General features: G+C 40.0%; 1 protein-coding gene across 1 annotated transcript in view; it reads left to right on the top strand.

The window, feature by feature from the left end:
• The window catches only part of Mybpc1 (myosin binding protein C1), a 76,156-nt gene that overhangs the window by 32,626 nt on the left and 19,873 nt on the right, over window positions 1–23,657 (top strand). The window contains exons 10-22 of the mRNA XM_035451369.1: window positions 398–454; window positions 5,589–5,755; window positions 6,822–6,954; window positions 9,204–9,328; window positions 10,197–10,302; window positions 11,272–11,438; window positions 13,495–13,657; window positions 15,481–15,587; window positions 16,127–16,260; window positions 17,980–18,139; window positions 19,789–19,893; window positions 20,946–21,134; window positions 22,351–22,485. Of these exons, the coding sequence (XP_035307260.1) occupies window positions 398–454; window positions 5,589–5,755; window positions 6,822–6,954; window positions 9,204–9,328; window positions 10,197–10,302; window positions 11,272–11,438; window positions 13,495–13,657; window positions 15,481–15,587; window positions 16,127–16,260; window positions 17,980–18,139; window positions 19,789–19,893; window positions 20,946–21,134; window positions 22,351–22,485 (1,748 nt within the window). The remainder of the gene's footprint in view (window positions 1–397; window positions 455–5,588; window positions 5,756–6,821; window positions 6,955–9,203; window positions 9,329–10,196; window positions 10,303–11,271; window positions 11,439–13,494; window positions 13,658–15,480; window positions 15,588–16,126; window positions 16,261–17,979; window positions 18,140–19,788; window positions 19,894–20,945; window positions 21,135–22,350; window positions 22,486–23,657) is intronic.

Here is a 23,657-nt window from a genome sequence, read left to right as displayed (position 1 = left end):
TCCCATAAATAACAGAGATCAGCAAAAGTCCTTTGCTTTTTACACAGGTTTCTTTCCAGAGCTCCCAACTTGCAAAAACAAAGTACTTTGTGTTGCTTGGCTTAAGTGCATTTGTGTTATCTGGTTTTAACACAAATCCAAGCAGTTTCATATATGCAATATACATCGTGTCTTCTGCAATCACCCAGTGACACAAGTTCCTTATGTCTACTTTTCCACAAGTACATGCTCCAAAAACTTCCAATGTCACTTGTGTGAAAAGAAATCATTTGTGTTCATTTAGTCCTTGTGTGCCGGTACAAAATTGCATATACATTCTGTGTAGAGTGTTTGCTCAGGGAAACTCATCTACGTGTCTGCATTAAACCCGGATTTGCTTTTCTTTTGTTGATGACAGTGGAGAAGGTCAAGAGGACGCAGGGGAACTTGACTTTAGTGGTCTCCTGAAACGTAGGTGAGAACCAAGTGATGCCGTGAGGCACCATGGCCTGGATCTTTTAGACCCACCCAGAGAAGTCAAGTTTAAGCTGAGTGTTTTTCAAAGAATTGTCATTTTGTAATATGTGTTTTGCTTATAGAATGTAACAATCAACTAAGAGGGAGAGAGAAAGCAAAGACTACACACTAATCTGTTGAAGGTAGTAGCTGAGGCTTCCTAAGCTTTCTACTTACATGTGTTATGAGCTTTTGTGTATTTTCTTAGTAGAGGGTGAGGGAATCTGATAACTGAGACATAAGACTTACATGCCTGGAAACAGCCAAGACTACATATGACTCTCTCCTGTGACTGGGAAAATACAGCTCTTGTTCTACCTTTGATTTGTGACACGTGACTAAAAATGTCAACTTCACATTTTTGGTAGTGGTCTTTGCAATAGGCAGAGTCACTCTGATATTTTATTTATGACTCAAATTTAAGACTATTGATTTGAAGACATGCTAATATTTCGTAAAACTCTAATGATGAAAGATTTGTTCTAAATATTTTATTGTGACATAGTGTTGATTATAAGATACATACTTATTTCAAAGATGTTTAAAATGCCATCCCCAAAATGAATATTTTAAAAATAATGAAACACACCTTTAATCCCAGCACTCAGGAGGCAGAGGCAGGCAGATCTCTATGAGTTTGAGGCCAGCCTGGTCTACAGAGCGAGTTCCAGGACAGCCTCCAAAGCAATATATAGAAATCCTGTCTCGAAAAACCAAAAAAAGAAAAAAAAAGAGAGAAAGAAACACAGTAGTAAACAGAAATAAACATTTATCATTCACACTTCCTTGACAGTGTTGTCTCATGTAATAGGACATATAGGATAGCCATATGGATATTCAGTCAGAATATAACCATGTTATAGGATTTCTGTCCATATATGTAAAATTATAAAATAATATAATAGACTATATTACATAAGTGTTATTTGCACCTATATACATATTTTTCATAGCAGAAAAATCAACAAAAGGAGAGTGTTATTTTCTGGGACTATACTGTATCTAACAAGTTTGTGAATACACAATAAACCTATTAGTCTTAATAATTTATAATTTTGGCATCAGTTTTCATTTAGTGTTTCAGATTCATTTTAAAAACAATTTAAGTCCTATTAGTGATTTAAAAGAACATTTGTACAAATGCTCCTCAAAAACTGTAAATTCTTGAAAGAAACCAGGCTTGTGTTTGTATTCTGTTAGGATGAGAATACAAACTGATGAGAATACAAAAAAGGATGGCTTTTTTTCAAGTTAATGGAATGAAGATTTCAATCAGAGACCTCAACATTAAGACTAAAAGCAAAAATATTAATAGGTGTGATTTATTAATTAATGATAAATATTCATCATACATGTGGCAATAGCAAACACATATTTTGATATGTAAATCATTAGTTTAAATAGTATTAATTATTTCTCAAAGTTTATTTAAAACAACAGTGTATAAAGTGTCATTAAGTGAACCTCATTCTCTGTGAGAATCCAAGGTCCTGAGACACTGAGTCATTTGCACAGAGTCACACTGGAACAGGTAGGGCAGAGACCTGAATCCAAATTTCTCTGTTTTTCTCTCTGGGTCAAGGCCATCCCTGTGACTCCACATTAGAAAAAGAATTCCGAGTCTGCCCTAGAAGCTGACATTGCCATTTACAATGTACATCACACACCATAGATGAGGACAAGGGTGTCTTTCTTCCTTCTGCACGTATCACTCAACTGGAAAATACCAACCACTTTCTCTGTAGAAAATAAAGCTAGATAGTGTGTAGAGAAACAAAGCAGGGTCTTCTCCATAGAAAAGGATGGAAAAAAATATTTGTATGATAGTGAGACAGACTTCAATCTCAACACCAATAAGTAATATAAGGTAGTAAAATGAAAATACTGTTTAGTATTAATGATTACACTTTCTTGACAGAATAAAATTTCATTGTGTGACTTTGGTCAAAATGTATGTCCTCTCTGTACTCACATATGTACATGTGAAAAATAAAAACTAATAGAATTATAAAAATTAAATTAAATATAAAAGACCTGGATGATGGTAGGTAGCAGAAACTGTCACTTCCTCTAGAAAAATGGAATGTTTTCTTTCAATGTGTTTGTCTTCATACAAAGACCACACACACACACACACACACACACACACACACACACACACACACACGTACATACACACACATACACACTCACACAATCAGGATGTGATACAGTAAATTTAGTGTCATGCTCTAATTTAAAAATGAAAGGGAAAAGGAAAAAAAAAACAGACTGTTTCTACCAACAATTTGCACAGGGAAGAAAGAGGAATCTGCTTAAATAGCCCAAATGACAAGAGAAAAAAAATCTTAGGAAAAGGGCAGTGACTATGTCTCCAGTTCTCATTTCCTTTGCATCCTTTAATTAAGGCTTAGATTCATGGATTGTTCACATAAGACTGTGCTCATTTAATGTATGGTACTAACTCATCATTATTGTGGTAGAAGGCATGTGTTTCTTACTAAGTTGTGGGTTGCATGTGTTTTCATTGTGGTAATGACACATGGTTACCCGTTCTATTTTCTTCAGAAGTGTGTGGCAAAATCTCTATTGGAATAAATACTAGAACCGGTGTCTCTGTACAGAAAATTCTCTCTTTGCATATTAAAGCCATCTTATTTCAATATACACTAGATGAATCAAGGCTAATCTTTGGGGCAGCATTTCATTGTGGGATTAGACCTTTATAAATATTTAGAAGTCTTATTCTACATAAAATTTCTATAAATGATTTATGGTTTACTGGGACCATCAATTTATAGGAATTTTTGCTGTAGATAAAAGTGCAGTGGGCACTATACAGGTCTATCCCAATGATGCAACGGAATCTAAAAGTCTTGATTTCTCTCCTCACTGTACTTCAATTGACTACACAGACAGTGACCTGAATAGCCACCACAGTGTGTAAAGATGGGTTCTAGGAGGGTTGACTGCTGCAGAACAGAGCTTTGACCTCACACCCCAACACAAAATAAAAGCTTCTGTTGAAACACTCGGGGTACACTACAGTGGTAGAAAAAGAAAAGACCTCAGTGATGCTCACATACAATTTGGTAAGGAACATGACGGGAAGGCGTATAGCCTCATACGTCAGTGAAAGATGCTGAGGATGGTTGGCAGTGAGTCTAGGGAATGATGAACATTTTTACTGGCTTTCTCTGTAAACCTTCACCTCACGAACCTAGTATGTGTCATTTTTTTCTTGTCTCTCTTGTAGTTATTTAAATTATAATAAATGTTGGGTATGTAGCTCAGTTGGTAGAATATTTATTTATCTGGTGTGTACAAGGCCATGGATTTGATTATCAGTACCATTGGCTGATACACATGTTTAACCCCAGCACTCAAGAGGTAGGTGTAAGAGGACCAGAAGTTTAAGGTTATCCTTGGCTACATGGTAAAGTCAGGGCCAACCTGGGCTACATGAACCATCATAAAAGCAAACAGAAAACAGAATAAATTATGTAGACTTTCATATCTTTAAATATCTATAGCAAATGTAATATGAAATATGTAAACTGAAATATGTATAACATAATTCTTCTTAATTAAAATACCAGATGTAACAAATCTCCAGATTTAACATAATTGAAGTATGAAATAATTCTAAAGTTTGAATGGATATATTTAGACTGTAATGTAATGAAAATTTTAGTAGAGTAAGGGGACACCCCAAAGAAAATACACACATTTACTTATATACATTTTAACTACAATTCTCCAAATTTAAAATACTTTAAAAATTTGGTTTTATTACATTTAATTATGTGTATCTGTGTCTGTGTGAGGGAGTGCCTAGGTGTGTAGGTGAAAGCCAAAAGAGGGTATCAAGCCCCTAGATCCGGAGTTACAAGCTTTTATGAGCTACTCCAAATGGGTGCTGAGAACTGAACTCAGGTCCTCTGGGAGAGCAGCAAGCAGTCTTAATGACTATGGCATCTCTACAGCCTCCAGTGTGAAATATTTTAGAAGATGGATTTAAAAGGAAGACTGTTTTCAGTCTCCAGGTTTAGTGAACCTGAAATTATTAACATTGTTCCAATTTCAAGCATATTTTCATTTTTGGGAAATGAAAAGGATGTTTCTTGTTTTTTTTTGTTTTTGTTTTTGTTTTTGTTTTTGTTTTGAGACACCCTCTCAGTGTGTAGTGTAGCCCCAGGTGACCTGAAGTTTGCTATGTAGACCAGTCTGCTCTTAAACTCAGAGATACATCTGCCTCCGCCTCCCAGAGTGCTGGGATTAAAGGTGTGTGTCATCATGCCCAAATGGGTCATGAGTTTTTTAAGATACATTTTCTTTTTCTTTTTCCTTTAAAAAATTCTTTTAAGAGATGTGTGTGTGGGGGGTTAGTCTCTGTGAGTATGCTTGCAGAAGCCATAAGAGGGCATTGGACTCCTTGGAGATGGATGGCAGGCAGTTGTTAGTTTTTTCCAGTGTGTGCGCTGGGAACCAGACTTAGTTGTTTCTCAAGAGCAGTGCATACTCTCAGCTGCAGAGCCATCTCGCCAGCCCCTACACATATGTCCTTAATGGGATTGGATAGACATTGTCATTAAGATGGTGGACCAAAGACCTCTTGTGTCCTTCCATTCTCTAGATTAGCTTCATTTTCTACGCTGGGCAGGAAGACATGACAGTGTAAGGTGAAAAGTAGATCTTTAGACATTATCCTTGCCTAGGGTCCTCTAAGCTCTGTGTTGCTATTGTATTTCCTTCTCAGGGAACATAAGAACTTAAAGAAGAAATTCCGAAATAGGTTTATGTCGCTCATTTATACTAAACTCATTCACTAAAAAGTTTATGTGTACGTTTTGACTTCATTTTGTGAGTTTGAAATAGGGGCAGGACAAGTATTGTGTTTTTAAGTAGGAAAGTAAAGTTCAAAGTCTACATATTTAATCTTCTGCTCTCTGGAAGTTTCCCAGGAAATCAAGTGGACTGGATTTGTGGCTCTAGGCAGAACCCTTAGCATTGATGAGTGGGATCATACCACACATTGAGGTCTTTAGGGGCCAGGGCAGTTTCTAACCTAAGCGACCATTCTTCTGGGCTAGGGAGGTGAAGCAGCAGGAGGAGGAGCCCGAGATAGACGTGTGGGAGCTGCTGAAGAATGCCAACCCCAACGAGTACGAGAAGATCGCTTTCCAATATGGCATCACCGACCTGCGTGGCATGCTTAAGCGGCTCAAGCGCATGCGCAGGGTGGAGAAGAAGAGCGCAGGTGAGCATACCCGGGGACATGGCAGAGGCAGGTGTGTCACCTAGAACTGTGTGTCCAGTCTCAACCTATGTTTCATCCATGAAGCAAGGCTTCAGGGGACTGCAGGGGTTCATGGGTCTTCAGTTCACTTTGGCTTCAGGGGGAGTAGTGCTCTGCTGGAACAATCCATTTTTTCAGGCTCCTGTCTCCCTCACTGTGTATCTCTCTAGATTCTTCCTCCGAGTTTAGCCCCTCGCACCCAGTAAGGTTTCCGGATGGGTTCGCTTGGCTATGGTTTGAAACACAAAGGTGTTGGGGAAAGGGGGTTAGAAAGGTATGAGTTTTAAGTTGGCCACTAGCGCTTCCGGCTTTTCTGCTCTGGATCATTGTCACGTTTCAGTTGTATGATTCAGGGTGATATCAAGTCTATTTTTGTTTCCCTTCACGTTCAGATGGGACTTAAATACTCTTTTAATGGCTTTTTATAAATCTGGTCTTCACTTCTACTAAATGTCACCCTGAATTGGTTGAGAACCAGCCCTTGGGAAATCTAGAGGCCCTGCCTGTTGTTTTCTTTTGCACACCTGAGCCTTTCCCACTCTCACAACCCTTGCCTGCACTGTGATTCCAGAAGCCACCCCTGAGGAAGTGAGCATATGCCAATGAGATGCTCACCAGGTAAAGGCATTTACTGCCAAATCTGACTACTTTAGTTTGAACCAGGAAGCCACATGGTGGAAGGTGAGAACAGACTCCCCAAACTGTATTCGGTCACCAGCCCCCCACATGCATGCGGGCACATACAAAATAAATAAATATAACTGAAAATTAGTAGTAGTGCTATCATTTCTCTTAAGCTTCTTTTAAAAACACACGGATTCTCTTTTAATTTTAAATCATCTTACTGCATACAGGTCAACATAACTCTGAAATATAAGGGGTAATGGGAAGGCTTCCACCTTTGTTCTTCCCCAAGACTCTTTTTTTTTCTTTTAAACTTGTTCTTAGATTTTTCATGCACATATTAGCTATTTAAATTGGTAGCCTGTGTGTAGACACATGATCATATTTTTGTTTCTATTTGCAGCTTTTTCAAAAATTCTCGATCCTGCCTATCAGGTTGATAAAGGAGGCAAAGTAAGATTTGTTGTGGAGTTGGCAGATCCAAAGCTGGAGGTGAAATGGTTTAAAAATGGTCAAGAAATTCGACCCAGCACAAAGTAAGTGGGCTTTGAAGGATTCAAATGAACAGTAGTTTGACTTCACTTTTAAGGACTAAAATAACTTTTTTCAATATACCTTTATAATATAAAGGGAGAGAAAAAGTTGAAGTCACTTTTCATGTAGTTTGGAATTCTGAAAGTCACAGTGCTATGTAAAATAAAGTTTTCCGAGGCTATTTCAAGTGAGTCACAATTATTTTATGTCATTATACATTATATGTCAACTAAACTTTTCTCTATTCAAAATAACAAAACTTAGAAGTACTTGAAACACACATTGCTCTGCCAGATGAAAATTGCTTCTCATTAATTAGAAGTTTTGGGGTTTTGTGTTTGTTTTTGGGTCATCCCCCACCCACACACCCACACACACAAACACACCCAAAATAACATGAGTATTTGGTAGTGGTTGAACATCTTCTACTTGGCTCTGTTGGGAGTATCCACAGTATTGCACGTAAACAGAGCTGCTTGATGTTAAGATAATGAAACTGGGACCTAAGCCTGGGTTTTGTTATGTCTTGTCCCTCTTCCAAAGAAAGGAATCTGTTGTGTTACGTGTTTTTTTACTCTTTTGGTTTTTTGAGGGGCCCACCACTCAGCTCTCAAATAGATACATGGAGGCTTAAGCTTAGTTATGAATGCCCAGCCATAGTTTGGTATGTTTCTAGCCAGCTTTTCTTATTTTTAAATTAATGTGTCTACCTTTTCCCTCTGGGCTCTTGTATTTCTGTGTATCTTTCTTCCCTTCTTATTCCGTGTCTTGCTGTGTAGCTGGGTTTCTGGCCCCTGATGTCCTCCTTTCTTTGTCCTCTTGCTGCTGCTTCTCCCCCATTTCTCCTATTTATACTCTCTGCCTGCTAGCCCACCTACCCTTGCTCCTGCCTCGATATTGGCCATTCAGCTCTTTATTAGACTATCAGGTGTTTTAGACAGGTACAGTAACATAGCTTCACACAGTAAAACAAATATAACAAACAAAAGTCACACACCTTGAAACAATATCCAAAACAGGAATCACCAAATCTGATGTTTGGTGGTATTGTTAGTTTGTTGTGAAACTACTTCATAGAGATCCCCCACAGCCTGGGAAATCTCCAGCCCTAGCATCTAGTTTTAAGTTAATAGGTGTCACCTGTACACTGACCCAGACTTTAATTCCAGAAACCCTTCCCTTCTAGAATACAGTGATGTGTTTCCAGCTTTCGAATGGGCTCATGCCTAACAGGATGACTTCCAGATGTTAATATTTATACCTGGTACAAAACTCTCTTGTAAACAGCCTGGATTCACTCAGACATGGTTTTTCTTAGGGTGGCTTTACTAGAAAATGCTGATTTGTTTTGTTCTTGAAGTCTTCAATTTAAGATATTTCCTTTTTTTTTCTCAGCTATAGAATACTCTGTGTGCTTCTCCATACGCAACACATATAATTAGAGTATTTCCTGACTTCTAGCTTTCTGTTTCTAAACTTCCTTTTAAAAATGGATTTGATTTGACGTACATTGGCATTTTGCCTCGCATGTATGCTTGTGTACCATTTGTACCTATGGAGGCCAGGAGCTGAGTTACAGAACATTGTGAGCTGCCACATGAGTGCTGGGAATTGAACCCAGGTCCTCAGGAAGAACAGCTGGTGCTCTTAATTGCTGAGCCATCTCTCCAGCCTGGCATGTGGTTTCTTAATAGAGAGTAACTGTGATATAATAGGCCCAGTGCTTACACTCATTTAAGAAACATTTGCTGCTGATCATATCAATCAAGGACAGTTATTGCTTAAATTGCACAATCATTTATTCATCCAACAAAAATATCCTGTGTCCATGAGCTAAACGATGAAGGGCTATGTTTAAGCAAGTATGATAAAGTGTCTGCCACTTTTGTAACACATGTAATTAATACATAGTCATTTGAAGAATGTACAGAGTTAAAAATCTAACCCACTCAACAAACTATCTTCCAAAAACAGGTTAAAAAATTAACTATATGAGAATTTATTTATATTTGTAATAAAATGTATGTGAAAGAAAATATTAACAAATTAAATAGTATATGTAAATACACATATTTTCCATGTATCATAAAAATAAAATGAGCTTTGGTATGACATTGACATATCAAATATGCTACATAAATGGAAGATTTACATATTTATCCTTGATTCTCAAGTATTAACAAATTATAAGCCAAATCTGCTAATAAAGAAAATCAAAGTCACAAACTCTGCCTTCCTCCTGTCTAAACAGATACATCTTTGAACACAAAGGAAACGAGAGAATCATGTTTATTAATAACTGTTCACTGACAGATGATTCAGAGTACTATGTGACAGCTGGAGATGAGAAATGTTCTACTGAGCTCTTTGTGAGAGGTAAAAAGAAATCTCTTCTTGCATTATCAAGGGGCAAGGGCTCTTCCTCCGGGGACGCTGATCCAAAGGAGAGGCAAGGTAGCCACATCAGCCCAGAGCAGAAGCAGTCACCCCTCCAGAAACGTTCAGCTTGCGGGTTAGGTTGGCTCTATAATGAGGCTCTGCTATATTGGCAGGTATCCTGAATCCTAATTAGTCTTCGGATTTGTTGAAGACTAGAGCAGCTGAGGGGAGAGAAATGCTGCTACATGAAGCTGCCTAGTGCTTTTTACTTAAGCCAAGCGTTACTTATTCTTTAAGATGGGCATTTCAGTTATAGACTCTGAAACCCAACAGGCTTTAATGGGTAACCTGCATTTTGGCCACTTAGCTGAACACATGAAAACAGTTTCGTTAGAAGGAGGGGCATCGTTCACTGGCGTCAAAAGAGCAGCATTTACTAACCCAATGAAAAGCTGGGGGAGTCAGAGAAAGCCCGGCTGACCTTACTTCTCTATGAAGCCTCTGGTTACAGATAACTCTACTCCCTGTCCTTGGTCAAGAGCAAAAATCAAAACCTTCAAGCATCACACATTCTCTTCATTGGCAGTGTCTACTGCCTGGTACCTTACTTGATGAAGGCAGGATACTTGGTGTACATTTTACGTACTCTTCAGAACAATATTTGAATACTTCTGAAGCAATTGGTGGGAACTGATCCAGCACTGGGAGCTGTTTGTTTTGCCATGGACAAACAGAGATTCACACCTCCAATTCACACCCCAGATTGGTGATTCTTTCCCATTGCTGCATTTTCCTCTGTGAACAAACAGGTTCAAGACACAAGCTTTGCTTAGTTAATGATTTTGATTTCCCCTTTGCCAACTAGAGCCTCCAATTATGGTGACGAAGCAACTGGAAGACATGAACGCTTACTGTGGGGAGAGAGTGGAGCTGGAAGTTGAGGTGTCTGAAGATGACGCCAATGTAAAATGGTAAAGTGCTTTGTTGATGTATGCCTGTGTCTAAGAGACAAAGTGTCTTCATAACCAACAGAATGCAACACGGGAGTGTCTTCTAAACATGAAAATTACCTCAACCCCTTTTGTACTAGCAGAGATGATAATCAAAACCATACCATGATCTGAAAAGCCAACTCTTAGAGATCTGTCTGGGCAGAGGTGTAGGGAAGCAGGGACTTACTGGTAAATGGATCACACAGGTTACCCAAGAATTTTTGACTGGAAATACCATGGTTGTTCTTAAACTTTGTAGCAGTCCTTACTGGCAACATACATGGAAAAATATAATATACCTACTTTCCATTTAAATCCTCATTGTCACTGGGACAGTAACACAGTGAGACAACATTTGCCTAGCATGTTCAGGGACACAGACCCCAGCCCTACCATCTAAGCATTCAATTTTCACCACTTTATTTTTTCAGTCCCCTAGAAAAATATGACAGGCTGAAAATCAGGAACTCTTTTCAATTAAGAAGAGTCAGGAGATGTGGCTTAGTGGTGATGCATAGTTACCTTGTTCAAGGCCTTTTGAACATCCCCCCCCACACACACACACACATGAACAAACAAAAATAAAAATTTGAGGTGATGGGAAGTGAAGAGCTTTTTATTGTATGTTTTCTGAGAGTTAGCTCAAAATTAAAAACTAGAAGGTTTAAGATTGTGAATTGTGATATTGAGAGGAATACAGTAAATTACACAACAGAAATCAGTAGTTATTAGTGTGGAAAAGATCATTAGTACTAATCTAGAATATGGATAATTTTAAAATCTGTTGTGAATTCAGAAGTGAGGCCAAATTTATACTATATTATATTACATAAATTCATATGTATACATATATATGATTTAGTTTGTTCATATCCCATCACCCTCCCTCATTCCCTTCTTCTTCCCACTGAACATCTTCTTCCTCCCTTTATATCCATGCTAACTCAGGTTTAAGAATGGTGAAGAGATTGTACCGGGCCCAAAGTCAAGATACAAAATTAAAGTTGAGGGCAAAAAACACATTTTGATCATAGAAGGTGCGACAAAGGCTGACAGTGCGGAATACTCAGTCATGACGACCGGGGGACAATCATCCGCTAAACTAAGTGTTGACTGTAAGTCAGACTCCTTTGATTCCTTCTAAATTGACAAATAAGATTGTGTTTGTGAACTCAGTTGTAGGAAAGCCTCAATCTGTTTGATCTTTTACTCATGGCATTTTAAAGTATGCAGAATTGGATCACAGTCTAACTGAGTGTCTCTTAGAACGGAATCAACGCCGGGTAGTGGTGGCACACACCTTTAATCCCAGCACTCGGGAGGTAGAGGCACATGGATCTTTGTGAGTTTGAGGCCAGCTTGGTCTACAGAGCAAGTTCCAGAACAGCCAGGACTGTTTTATAGAGAAACCCTGTAAAAGAAAAAAAGAAAGGAATCAACCACTCAGTTTAATGGTAGTGCACCAATTCTGGAAGGAGAATAAAATCACCTACCAGAAAACTTAGCCAGAAAGTTATAAGTGCCAGACCATAAAGGTAGACAGTAAATATGCTGAATGCTGATACTGTTTGCTTCTAGTCATTAAATAAAGATTCAACACTCAACATTGCATTTGGTGTGAGAAGAAAGTTGTTTAAATCCAGGGGAGCCGTTGAGGACTCTCAGTTGAAGACCTTAATTTGCCGATGATAGACTCCCAAAGCATTAGGGAACTAATGTTCATGCCCAAATGTCCTCTTAAAGTAGTGATTTCTCAATAACAATCTGTACGCAGCTGCCATGAAAATTAAAATATGTCCCAACCTGCAGGACATCAACCTGGGGCAAGAGAGTCAGGGATAGGGAATGGGGACAAGAGACGCAGAAAGAATGACCACAAGACAGGATTCTGATCAAGTGGCAAACTTTACTTTTTTTCTGGCTAGCTTATATAGTTGGCAGAGCAGGATATGGGGAGGGGTAGAATAGGTTGTTTGTGAGCCAGGTGTTAGTGTAGGCAGGATATTAGGAAGCCACAAAGAGGATGTTTGGCAGGGTAAAGAGTTTATGAGTTAAGAGGTCCAGAAAGGGTTGCCTAGGTTGACTGCGCCTGTCGGTGGAGGACTGGGTCAAGTTGTTTATGTAAAGGTTAACTATGTGGCCTGCCAAGCATGGCCTAGGATCTCATGCCAAGCCTGAGATTTGGCTCCCAACAAAAATAGCAGACTGTCATGATGGTTGGTTGCACCTACAGAGTAGACATCTTTCTTCTTTACTCCTTTGTTGATCCAGAAGAAGCAATTTCAATGTGCTCCATATGACTCATGAATTGTGGGCGTTTTATTTTAATATCAAAATGTGTGTGGACCACAGATTTTTATCTGACATCTGTATCCATTCAAAGTAATTATAGTCAGTTTTGCCTTCATGTGTGTATCTATTTCTAAAAATCATTGTTATGCAAATTCATGTGATAATAACCACAAGATTTATGGAATAGATAAGATTTGGGCCATTACACTAAAAAAAAATAAAAAAAAACTCTGCTAGAGACCATTAAAAAAATAAAGGGTGAAGAAATGGCTCTGTGGTCAAAAGCATGTGTGGCTCTTCTGAAGGATCCAGTTTTAGTTCTCAGCACGTACATAGTGACTCACAACCATCTATAGCTCCAATTCCAAGGGATTAAATGCCTTCTTTTGGCCTCAAGACATATGCAAGGTACATATACATACATGCAAATAAATACTCATAAAAATAAGTTTTTTTAAAAAAATTAAAAATCCAATGACTTCATTCAAAAGAACAAAAAAGTGTCACAATTTCTCTCAGGTTAAATTGTTGGTAAATACAGTACTTTACCTTGAAAGGGACCTGATACTTGCTTATGGGTATGGTGCTGGAATGCATCACAAGTAGCATGAGGAGTGTTTGAAATCAGATGAACAGATGAACAGCTGTAACCTTAGATGTGACTGGATATGGCTCATATCTTATGGGTGAACAAGATGGATATTCGAGGTGATGGAACTTGTTTTATGCTTAGTTCTGTTCAGTTACATCATCTACACTGGAAAAAGTGCCACCTTCACAGCATGTGTCACGGAAGAACTGACAGGGCACTGTGAAGTGCCACCATGTTAACTTGTCTGGAGTTGGTCTGTGGATCCATAATGCTCTTTATCTCTGTAGTGAGACCTCTTAAGATCACAACACCTCTGACTGATCAGACTGTAAAACTTGGAAAAGAAGTATGTTTGAAGTGTGAAATCTCTGAAAATGTACCAGGAAAATGGACAAAAAATGGGCTCCCTGTTCAGGAAGGTGACCGTTTGAAGGTTGTTCACAAAGGAAGGTAAGCAAGCCAGGTGGGCCATTCATAAGGAATTAGCCACATTCACTTTACCCACTCCCTAAATTACATATTTATCAACTCTTTTCTTGGAGAGCATGGAGATTTCTGGTCTAGTAAGAACTGGTGATTGCTTCGCTGCATACCACATCCTACTTGAGATCCTCTTACATCTCATGCTATGGTGCACCATCTAAAACCGATCAACAGCACCGTCTGAACATGTAGTTAGAGGAATGACTGAATTCTAGTTGAGGACCTGACCAATTATCAGCTAGCCCTAGTGTTCACTAAGATATGTAGGAGACCATTGGTTTGGGCCTAGCAGACCCGATAAACATGAGGTACCCATGCTGAAGTTTCACCCTGCCTTGTCCAAGCCAAGTTGTTTATGTGGGTTTGCAGAAACTGAGATAATGGGGACTAATACCAAACATTTAATAGGACATGTTGAGCTGACATGATGAAAGAGTTCCCCCTGCTTGGGAAGAACCTACATTGTGTTGTCTGTGGCTGCTTCCCCCACCCTTTGTCTTTAATACCAACTTCCTGTGTTCAGTTTATAGGAGCACTCATTCTATTTTATGGCATTTGTTGACCAATTCCAGAATGCAAATAATTGTCAGTTAAGATCCTTATACCCTGTGGCAAGAGGTTCAGTGGTTAAAAGCACTGGCTGCTCTTTTAGAGGACCAGAATTCAATTCTCAGCATCCACATGGTAGCTCACAACCATCTTAATTCTCGTTTCAAAGGCTCTCATGTGCTCTTCTGGCCTTCACAGGTACTGTATGCACACAGTACACAAACGTACTTGCAAACAAAACACCCATACACATATAATAAAATAAATGTTTGTTTATTTGTTTGGTTTTCTTTTGAGACAGGGTTTCTCTGTGTAGCCCTGGCTGTCCTAGAACTCTCTCTCTGTAGACCAGACTGGCCTTGGACTCACATAGATCTGCCTGCTTCTGCCTCCTGAGTGCTGGGATTAAAGGCATGTGCCACCATCATCATAAATAAATCTTAAAACAAAAAAACTTTGCACAATAATTATTGTCAGCCTTTAATAACTATCACATGACCTTCCTTCCATTTTTGTTTTCTTGTGGGAAACATAATTGCCTAGAATCCAGCAAAGATTTAAGGCAAAAAATTGAACCTTGACTCATGAACTCTCACCAGGTCACAAGTGGATTTATGGGACTTAAAAAATTCTCTAAAATTTTATATGTATACAAACTACACACATTCATAACATCATAGAATGTCCTTCATGTGTTACTAGATGTGTATCTGTATTAGTATATAGGTGTGTGGTGCTGAGGATTGAATCCAGGGCCTCATACATGCTAGGCTGATGCTCTATCACTGAGTTACCCCCCTAGACCCCAAATGTACACTTTGTACAGTGAGAAGATCCATAGACTCCATCTAGGCTTCACTGATTCATGGCCTGCAAACTTAGGAACTATTACTCTTTGATGCTTATAGCCACAGTCAGTGTTTTCCTTCGTAATTTCTTGAATGTTTAAGTGTCACACTATTCAGCTGCTATGTTTTGTTCTTTTTGAAGTTATGAGACAAAAGAATAATAGAGACTTGCATACATAATAAGCAGATACATTTGCAGAGATATTTTCATATACTCCAAACCAGATCTGACTTGGTCAATAAATAGAATAACCCCTATCTCCATGTCCCTCTACTTCTCTCTCTCCTATATGAAGTAAGTGCATTCAATAAAGGACTGGTCTCTTCAATTTGGGTCATGTATACTCTACATCCTTGCAAAGTGTTAGAAATCTGTTTTTCCTATTTCTTCAGAGTCCACAAGTTAGTCATAGCCAATGCTCTCATTGAAGACGAAGGTGAATACGTGTTTACACCAGATGCCTACAATGTCCCTATGTCTGCCAAAGTCCATGTCATAGGTGAGTAGACCAGAGAAAGTATCATATAGATGTCCACTTGTTTGCTTTTCTTGAACTATAATGTGTCAAAGGCTGTGTGATTTAAAAGATTCATCAATTTGATATTATTCATTATAAATAGTGGATTTAAGAATCTAACAAGAATGGTATTCTCTCTCAGCCTGGACACGTGGGGGAGGGCCTAGGCCCTGCCCACGATGATATGACAGACTCTGGGGATCCCACATGGAGGGCCTTACCCTCCCTGGGGAGCAGAAGGGGGATGGAGTGGGGGGTGGGGGAGGAAAGGATGCAGGGATTGACATGTGAAGCAGGCTTGTTTCTAATTTGAACTAATAAAAAACTAATTTCCTGGAAAAAAAAAGAATCTATCAAGAAGCAGTTTTATAGGGAACCAAGCACCAACTGCTGTGATGACTCATATATACTTTTAGCCAGGTTAAAAATGATTATTACCAGTGATATTGGTAGCTAATCGATAGCCAAAATACCACATGGAAATGGCTGCATGATGACAAAAGCTATGCTGAATATTCCAGATCCTCCCAAGATCATCCTGGATGGCCTTGATGCTGACAACACAGTGACAGTGATTGCTGGCAGCAAGCTTCGTCTTGAGATCCCTGTCACAGGGGAACCACCTCCCAAAGCCATCTGGAGCCGAGCAGATAAGGTCTCTCTCTCTCTCTCTCTCTCTCTCTCTCTCTCTCTCTCTCTCTCTCTCTCTCTCACACACACACACACACACACACACACACACACACACACAACTTCTTGCCCCTTGCTCCCATGATTCAGGTGAAGGGAAAAGGTGAAAGTCAATATGTCTATCTGAACACTGGAGACAGAGATAGGTAGATTTCTGTGAGTTTGAAGCTAGCCTGGTCTACATAATGAGTTCCAGGATAGCTACAAAGTGAGACCCTGTTTCACACCCCCCCACACACACACAAAATAAAAAAACTCCCCCTACACACAAAAGAGTATATTACGGGTATAATTCCTTTGAAAAGAAAATGTGGGCTGGTTTTCAGGTAAATCTATTATTAATCACTTATTTTCATATTTCTAGTCATCCACTTTTTTGGCAAGCATGATTTTGTGAATTACACTGAATGGAGTAGGGCAGGAGCACTCAAGGACAGCAAAGCCCACCTTTAAAAAACCTAATAATAACCAGTGTAATAATAATATACTAATAATAGATAACAAGGGAAAACCCAGAAGCATACTGTGATAGCAAGTGGCTGTGTAGGCACTTCAGCCTGAGTGGCTGATGCAAGGAGCCCTGAAGGGAAGAGATTTCCTGGTGAAGGCCACGCATGTGCCAAGATCAAGGAAGAGAATAAGTTTGATGTGTGGGAGGCCTAGAAAGCCAGGGCTGCTGGGGCCCTCGGGCCAGGAGGAGAAAAACAGAAGTGGGTGAAGAATCTCAGTTTGAGCTACCGCTGGCTTCCTGCCACCAAAAAATTACATTTAAAAACAGGAGACTTCCTGCCAAAATGGAACAACAAGAACCTGATTTATATTCTCATATAGATAATCCCCAAACTGAGAAAATTGTGGGAACAATTATTTTCTGGACACTGGAGTCAAGTTATGAAAGATAACGACTCTAAATATGCCTTGTAAATGAGATTGGTCTACATCTGCCTTGCTTAGAGAGTTCTCCTGGGATGGAGGGTGTGCTTTGGGGTTGAGCCTCTGCCCTAGCTTGTGTTCCTAGCAGAGGAGAGAAGGGGGAATGGAGATATTTCAGTTTCAGGTAATGTACAAGAGGAGATACACAGACAGAACCTAAAGACTGTTTAGGATTTTTCATTCCAGGAGCCCAAAGTGACAGGCCCTCATCAGACATTCGCCAGAGAGCTGCACCAATCAGGCCCTAGGGCTCTCTGGCCAGTATAGTGGCCTTTAATCCCAGCACTCTGGAGGGAGAGGCAGGAGGATCTCTGTGAATTCAAGGCCAGCCTGGTCTATATAGCAAGATTCAGGCCAGTCAGGGCTATAGAGTGGGACTCTGGCTCAATAAATCAGAGCTTGTGGTTGTAGCTCAGTGGTTTAAGATTTTAAAATAGAAATAGAAGAGTACAATAGAAGGCAGAGAAGCTTTTCTCTGCCAACTGGAAATTAGTCCTTCTTCCATGCCTTTGTCTGAAGTAGAAACTTGGAGCTGTGCAGATGGCTCAGTGGTTAGGAGCACTGACTGTTCTTGCAGAGGACCCAGGTGTCGGTTCCTAGCACCCATGTAACAGCTCACAACCACGTGTGATTCCAATAGGGTGTTACTGATGTGTATGTTGGGTTCCCACATCTGTCTACCCAGGGTCCTCAGGTGCTCTGCAGTGGCTCCTGTCAATCTATCATGCCATGTTTGTCTCTTCCTTGTCAGGCTATTATGGAGGGCAGTGGCCGGATCAGGGCAGAATCCTACCCTGACAGCAGCACACTGGTCATTGATGTGGCAGAGAGAGATGACTCTGGTGTGTACAACATAAATCTGAAAAATGAGGCTGGAGAAGCACATGCAAGCATCAAGATTAAAGTTGTGGGTAAGTTCTCCAGGGGAGCCAGCCTCCAGCATTGAGCAGATAGGAGGAAACTAGCATCTCTCTTTGCTACATCTATCGTCTTTCTCTTTGCATTACTTTCCTCCCTCTTATTTTTCTTATCTGGAGAACTTCTAACTGGAGGAACTGAAGAGTTAGAGGTATTTGGGACTACTGGCTATTAGCTCTTCAAAGTCATCATCTCTTTGGGAACCCTTTAAAATTAATCTTTTTACAATGAAGATATAATGACATTGTTTTGCCCTTTCCTTTTCCTCCACCCAGCTCCTCCTACTCCCCCCAACTCCCTCTCAAATTCATGGCTTCTTTCAATTCTTACACACACACACACACACACACACACACACACACACACACACACACATGTGCGTGCGTGCACGCGCATGTAGAAACACAACCTGCTCTGTCCATTCGTGTTACTTGTATGTGTATGGCTTCTGGACTTACCTCTTAGTATTAGATAACCAATTAGGGGCTCATCCATGGGAAGACTATTTCTCTCACCTTCACCATTCCTTAGTTGCCTTCGAAGGTCTTTGTGTATGTGGGGGAAACCCTTCCAAATTAACGTGTCTGTTGGTGCTGTACTTCCCTAAGTTTAGACAGCATATTGTTAATCATGGGTGAAGCTCCCCTGTTGTCTAAGAGGTGCAATCCCACAGCAGATACCCTGCTCCTTTGGTTCTTCCCATCTCCCCATCCCCACTTCTGCAATGTTCCCAGAATCTTGAATTTTATGCTTGTGTTGTAGATGTATCTACTGGTGTGGGCACCCCATGAAAGCTGTCCTCAACATTTTGAACAGTTGTGGTAGTCTGTAATAAATAGTCTGTGTGTTGCAAAAAGTTTTCTTTGATGAGGGTGAGAACTTACTTGTGGGTGTAAGGATAAGTATTTAGAAGGCAGTTAGGAATTGTGGAAGTTGAGTAAAGTGGCAATAGTAGGGTCTCCTCTAAGATGCATGACCTCGATAGCTCTGGGTAGCTGCTTTTGAATGCCCATTAAAGGTCACTGAGACACAATCCCTCACTTCACACATCAATCATTTCGAAGAAGGGGAACCATCTGCTTTGGTCCTTGGCTTTCCAAATGCCCTTATCCTAAGTGAAACCAGGCATGTGAGTCTAGTTGACTATTAGTGTTACAAGTTCTCTGGGGCTCCTCTCCCACTCTGTGTCTCCTCGAGGAACCATATTTCAAAGTGAACCCAAATTAGTTACTTTATTAGAAGCTAAACCATAAGACTTGCCAATGCTGAATTGAATTCCTCCAATAAATATCTTTAACCTATAAGATGTAAAATGACAATAACTGGCCCTTGGTTCCACTCTGCTGGAAGTTCATTTGGTAGTTAAAAACCAACTATTTCTATCAGTTAGGTTACAATTTCTTCTTGCCATTTTCAGAGTAAAGAACAAGAGTCTCAGGCTCCAGGTGGAACATGTCTTCTCATGTGACAGTTTTCAAGGATTTTAGACATTGTTATATTTATTTTCACTAAGCTCTTTTCCCCTTACCCTGTATTGACATATTGTCCAAGATAATTTTTAAATGCATTTCAGATAAGAAAAAACAAATAAGCAAACAAAACCACCTTTACTATTAACACTTTTCTATTTTGTCTACTACAGACATCCCAGATCCTCCAGTGGCACCAAATGTGACAGAAGTGGGAGATGACTGGTGCATCATGAACTGGGAGCCTCCTGCCTATGATGGAGGATCACCAATCTTGGGTAATCATAGACTGAGCAGCCCGTGTACAGTTGGCATTCTCTCAATGCATATTAGAACAGAATACATTCTGGAAATTGAGTCTAGGAGAAAGCCTGTTGAGTTGGTAGAGTCCTGGCCTAGCATACAGGGGGTTCTCAATTCAGTTCTTAGTAAGAGGAGGAAACAGTGGCTTGTTATAATACAGATTATGACTTCAAATACCTGTTGAAATTGAATTATCTATTGTGGTGTTCCACCATTCCTTGGGATTTGAGAAACTCCAACCATCTGCTCTCTTGTTTGCTTGCTCTTTTCACTCAACAACTACTTCTGAGACAGCTTCAAGTCTAATTCCCATTGTTCTGCTAGAGAACACCATAGCATTGTGTTTTAGTTACTGGTCTATTGCTCTGAAGAGACACCATGACCAAGGTAACTCTTACAAAAGAAAGCATTTAGCTTAAAGTTTTAGGAGGCTAGTTCTTGATGATCATGGTGGGAGGCAGATAGGCTTTGTACGAGAACAGTAGCTCAGAACTTTATATCCTGATTAACAGCCAGCAGGCAGGGCCTGATGTGAGCTTTGGGGGGTGGGGAGGGATATTGTCATTCAAAGCACCACAGATTTGTGTCATGGAGGAATTTCTCAGCATAAAATTCGTAGGGGGATTTGCCTCCTCAATGGAGAAATAATTTTTCCTATAGGTGGTAATAAAATTCACAAAACTGATTTTTTTCCCCTTTATTTCCATGGCTGCAACCTTCTGGGTTCTTGGCTGTGGATTGCTCAACCACAGTGACTAAGTCACTGGGAACTACTTGTCTCTGATTCATTTTTTTTCTTTTTTCTAGTACAACTGTATCTTTCTAGTCCCATTACTTTTTTATCTGCATTTTACAAAGTTCATATTTGTGTTATTTGATCTCCAATAACTGATGGAATAAGGTACATTAAAATATAAATGCATTTGTATACTTCACTCAGTCTGATTAAAATGTATAAAATGTCTAATAAAGTTTCATTTTGGAGATAAGATTAAAAAATAACGAGTCTCTACTTTATACACTGCAGGATACTTTATTGAGAGAAAAAAGAAACAAAGCTCTAGGTGGATGCGTCTGAATTTTGATCTCTGCAAAGAAACAACTTTTGAGCCCAAGAAGATGATTGAAGGTGTGGCCTACGAGGTCCGAATCTTTGCAGTCAATGCCATTGGCATCTCCAAGCCCAGTATGCCGTCCAAGCCCTTTGTTCCTTTGGGTGAGTCAAGGGAAATGTCTCTGTTGTGGAAGCCACTGCTCCAGATTATTAGTGCTGCCTTTCTGACTTCCAAATGGGGATGACCTGGAACTTCTTAGAGAAGTGGGGAATAGCTGGACATGGTTAAGGGTAATACTGTAAGAAATTCAAAACAGACTTTAGAGAAGTTGAACATCTTCAGAATGTAGGTCCTGGAATTCATTTACAGAACACCAGTGAGAATGGTGGGTGACTCTCATTGCCATTCTTGACTGTAAACATGAAGCTGAGTCTATGTGACCACTCTCCATTGTCCTTCTTAAAGTGTCATAGATCAAACTACATTGGCCAGTGAACCTCTTTGCTTTACCTTCGTTTACAACTGCATCTTAAATTTATCTATGAAACATCAATAAAAAGTTCAGCAAAGGCAAATGAAAATTAAGCTGTCTCCATATTTTATTGTATTTAAGTATTCCTTAAGAAATGGAAAATTCAGTACAAGAGTTTGTTTAAAATAGCAAGTCTTAGGCCAGGTGGTGGTGGCACATGCCTTTAATCCCAGCACTCGGGAGGCAGAGGCAGGTGGATCTCTGTGAGTTCGAGACCAGCCTGGTCTACAAGAGCTAGTTCCAGGACAGCCTCCAAAGCCACAGAGAAACCCTGTCTCGAAAAAAAACAAAACAAAACAAAACAAAACAAAACAAAAAGGCTAGTGTTAGGGCCAGAGAAATGGTTCAGTGGCTAAGAGCAGGTATTACCCTTAAAGAGGACCTGAGTCCTACCCAGCATCCACGTGGACCAAACTCATAGCTATCTCTAACTCCAGCTCTGGGGAATCCTACAACTCTCTCTCTTGAGTGCTGGGCACCTGCATGTCTGAGCAGATAGCCCCCTCCCACATATATACACATAATTAAAGATGATAAATATTTAATATTATAGGGCTATGGAAACTTTAGATTGTTAGATTGATTTCTCTAACTCCCTTTGGCTGCTTAGCGTTTCACACAAACTTTCCAAACTGGAGAAGGAGTGTGGCAGTCTTTCCAGGATTCTCTCGTCAGTCAGACATTTGGCTTACACATGACCGTGCTCAGGGAGTTCTCACTGAACGTTAGCAAGACATTGAGCTTCTCTGTGTACTTTTAGTTGCATCCCCGTTCATCTTATTGCAGGTGCTCTGCCATGGCTCCACATTCACAGTTCCTTCTTTTTCTCAATTTTGTGTTCTTAGCTGTGACCAGCCCTCCTACGCTTCTGGCTGTTGACTCTGTTACTGACTCATCCGTGACAATGAAGTGGAGGCCACCAGACCAGATTGGCGCAGCAGGTTTAGATGGCTATGTGCTAGAGTATTGCTTTGAAGGAAGTAAGTACACCTAGAAGTTACAGTGAATACCGTCAGCGCTAGGTGAGATATGCCTTGCTTTCTTTTGTCTTTCTTGGGAAACCATCACTTTATTATTGAAAAATGATACCAAGCCAAAGGTCATCTTTCTAAGATGTAATGAGCTTAGATTTCCTCTTGTCTCTAATGCTATACAATTAGATGCTAAAAAATGTCTTAGTTGTGCTGAAGGTGGGTATCCCCACTGGACTGGCTTAGGAGGATGGCCTATTGACAAAGCTTTAGGGGCATCCATTTCTAGACTCAGTGCAGCTGCAGTGTGCCACTGAGTACTGAATATCTACTTATGGCCAAGCATAGGGGGATAGACTATGCATTTGGCCATCCAATGAGCACATCCTTTCTTCTTAAAGAGAGGAAGAATTAAAAGCAACTCTTGATGTTAAGGAACTAGGATTAAATCCCAGAGATCATGAGCAATGCATTCAGCATATGGCAATAACTATCTTAAGACTCATGCATATGAAAATTAAATTTTGGAGGGGAAAGGAAAGAATCCAAAGAGCCCCTCTGATTAAAGTAAAAGAGAGAGAAAAATAAAATGTCACAGGAAACCAAAATTGAAAGGGTGTGATATTCACTCATTGTTTAGTGATTTAATTTCCTGCTTGCCATGGCCAGAAGAAAATGACATTTGAAAATGGATTGGGGGTGTAGCTCAGTGGTAGCACATTTGTCTAGAGTATGGTAAGCCCAAACAGGAAAAAGAAAGAAAGGGGGAAAAGAAAGGAAAATGGAAGGAAGAAAGGAAGAAAAGAAGGAAGAAGGGAAGGTAGGAAAGGAAGAACAGGCAATGGGTGAATGAGACAGAAAGAGCCCTGGCTGTGGGCCCTGGCTCCTCTGTGGTTGATGGTAGGCAAAAGGTCTCCCACAGAAGCTTATTGAGATCTCACTAAACAAAGACCAAGAACTAACCTCTAAAATCACTCTTTGGAACCCAAACTTTAATAATGAAGCTCCCTGAGAAGGAAAGAAGCTTCAGTGCCTTGGGAATTAAGAATGTAAACACTAATGGGTGTCCCTGGAGGAAAATCACTGGGGAGAAGAAACTTAATGAAGAACAACTGTTGAAGTCCCAGCCTGCACTAGGGCCCTGGCAGAAAGGGCAGCTGCAGCTCAGGAAGAAGCAGAGA

Source organism: Cricetulus griseus (assembly GCF_003668045.3).
Source record: "Cricetulus griseus strain 17A/GY chromosome 1 unlocalized genomic scaffold, alternate assembly CriGri-PICRH-1.0 chr1_0, whole genome shotgun sequence".
NCBI classification, from domain to species: Eukaryota; Metazoa; Chordata; class Mammalia; order Rodentia; family Cricetidae; genus Cricetulus; species Cricetulus griseus.
This window is presented reverse-complemented; position numbering and strand designations above follow the sequence as displayed.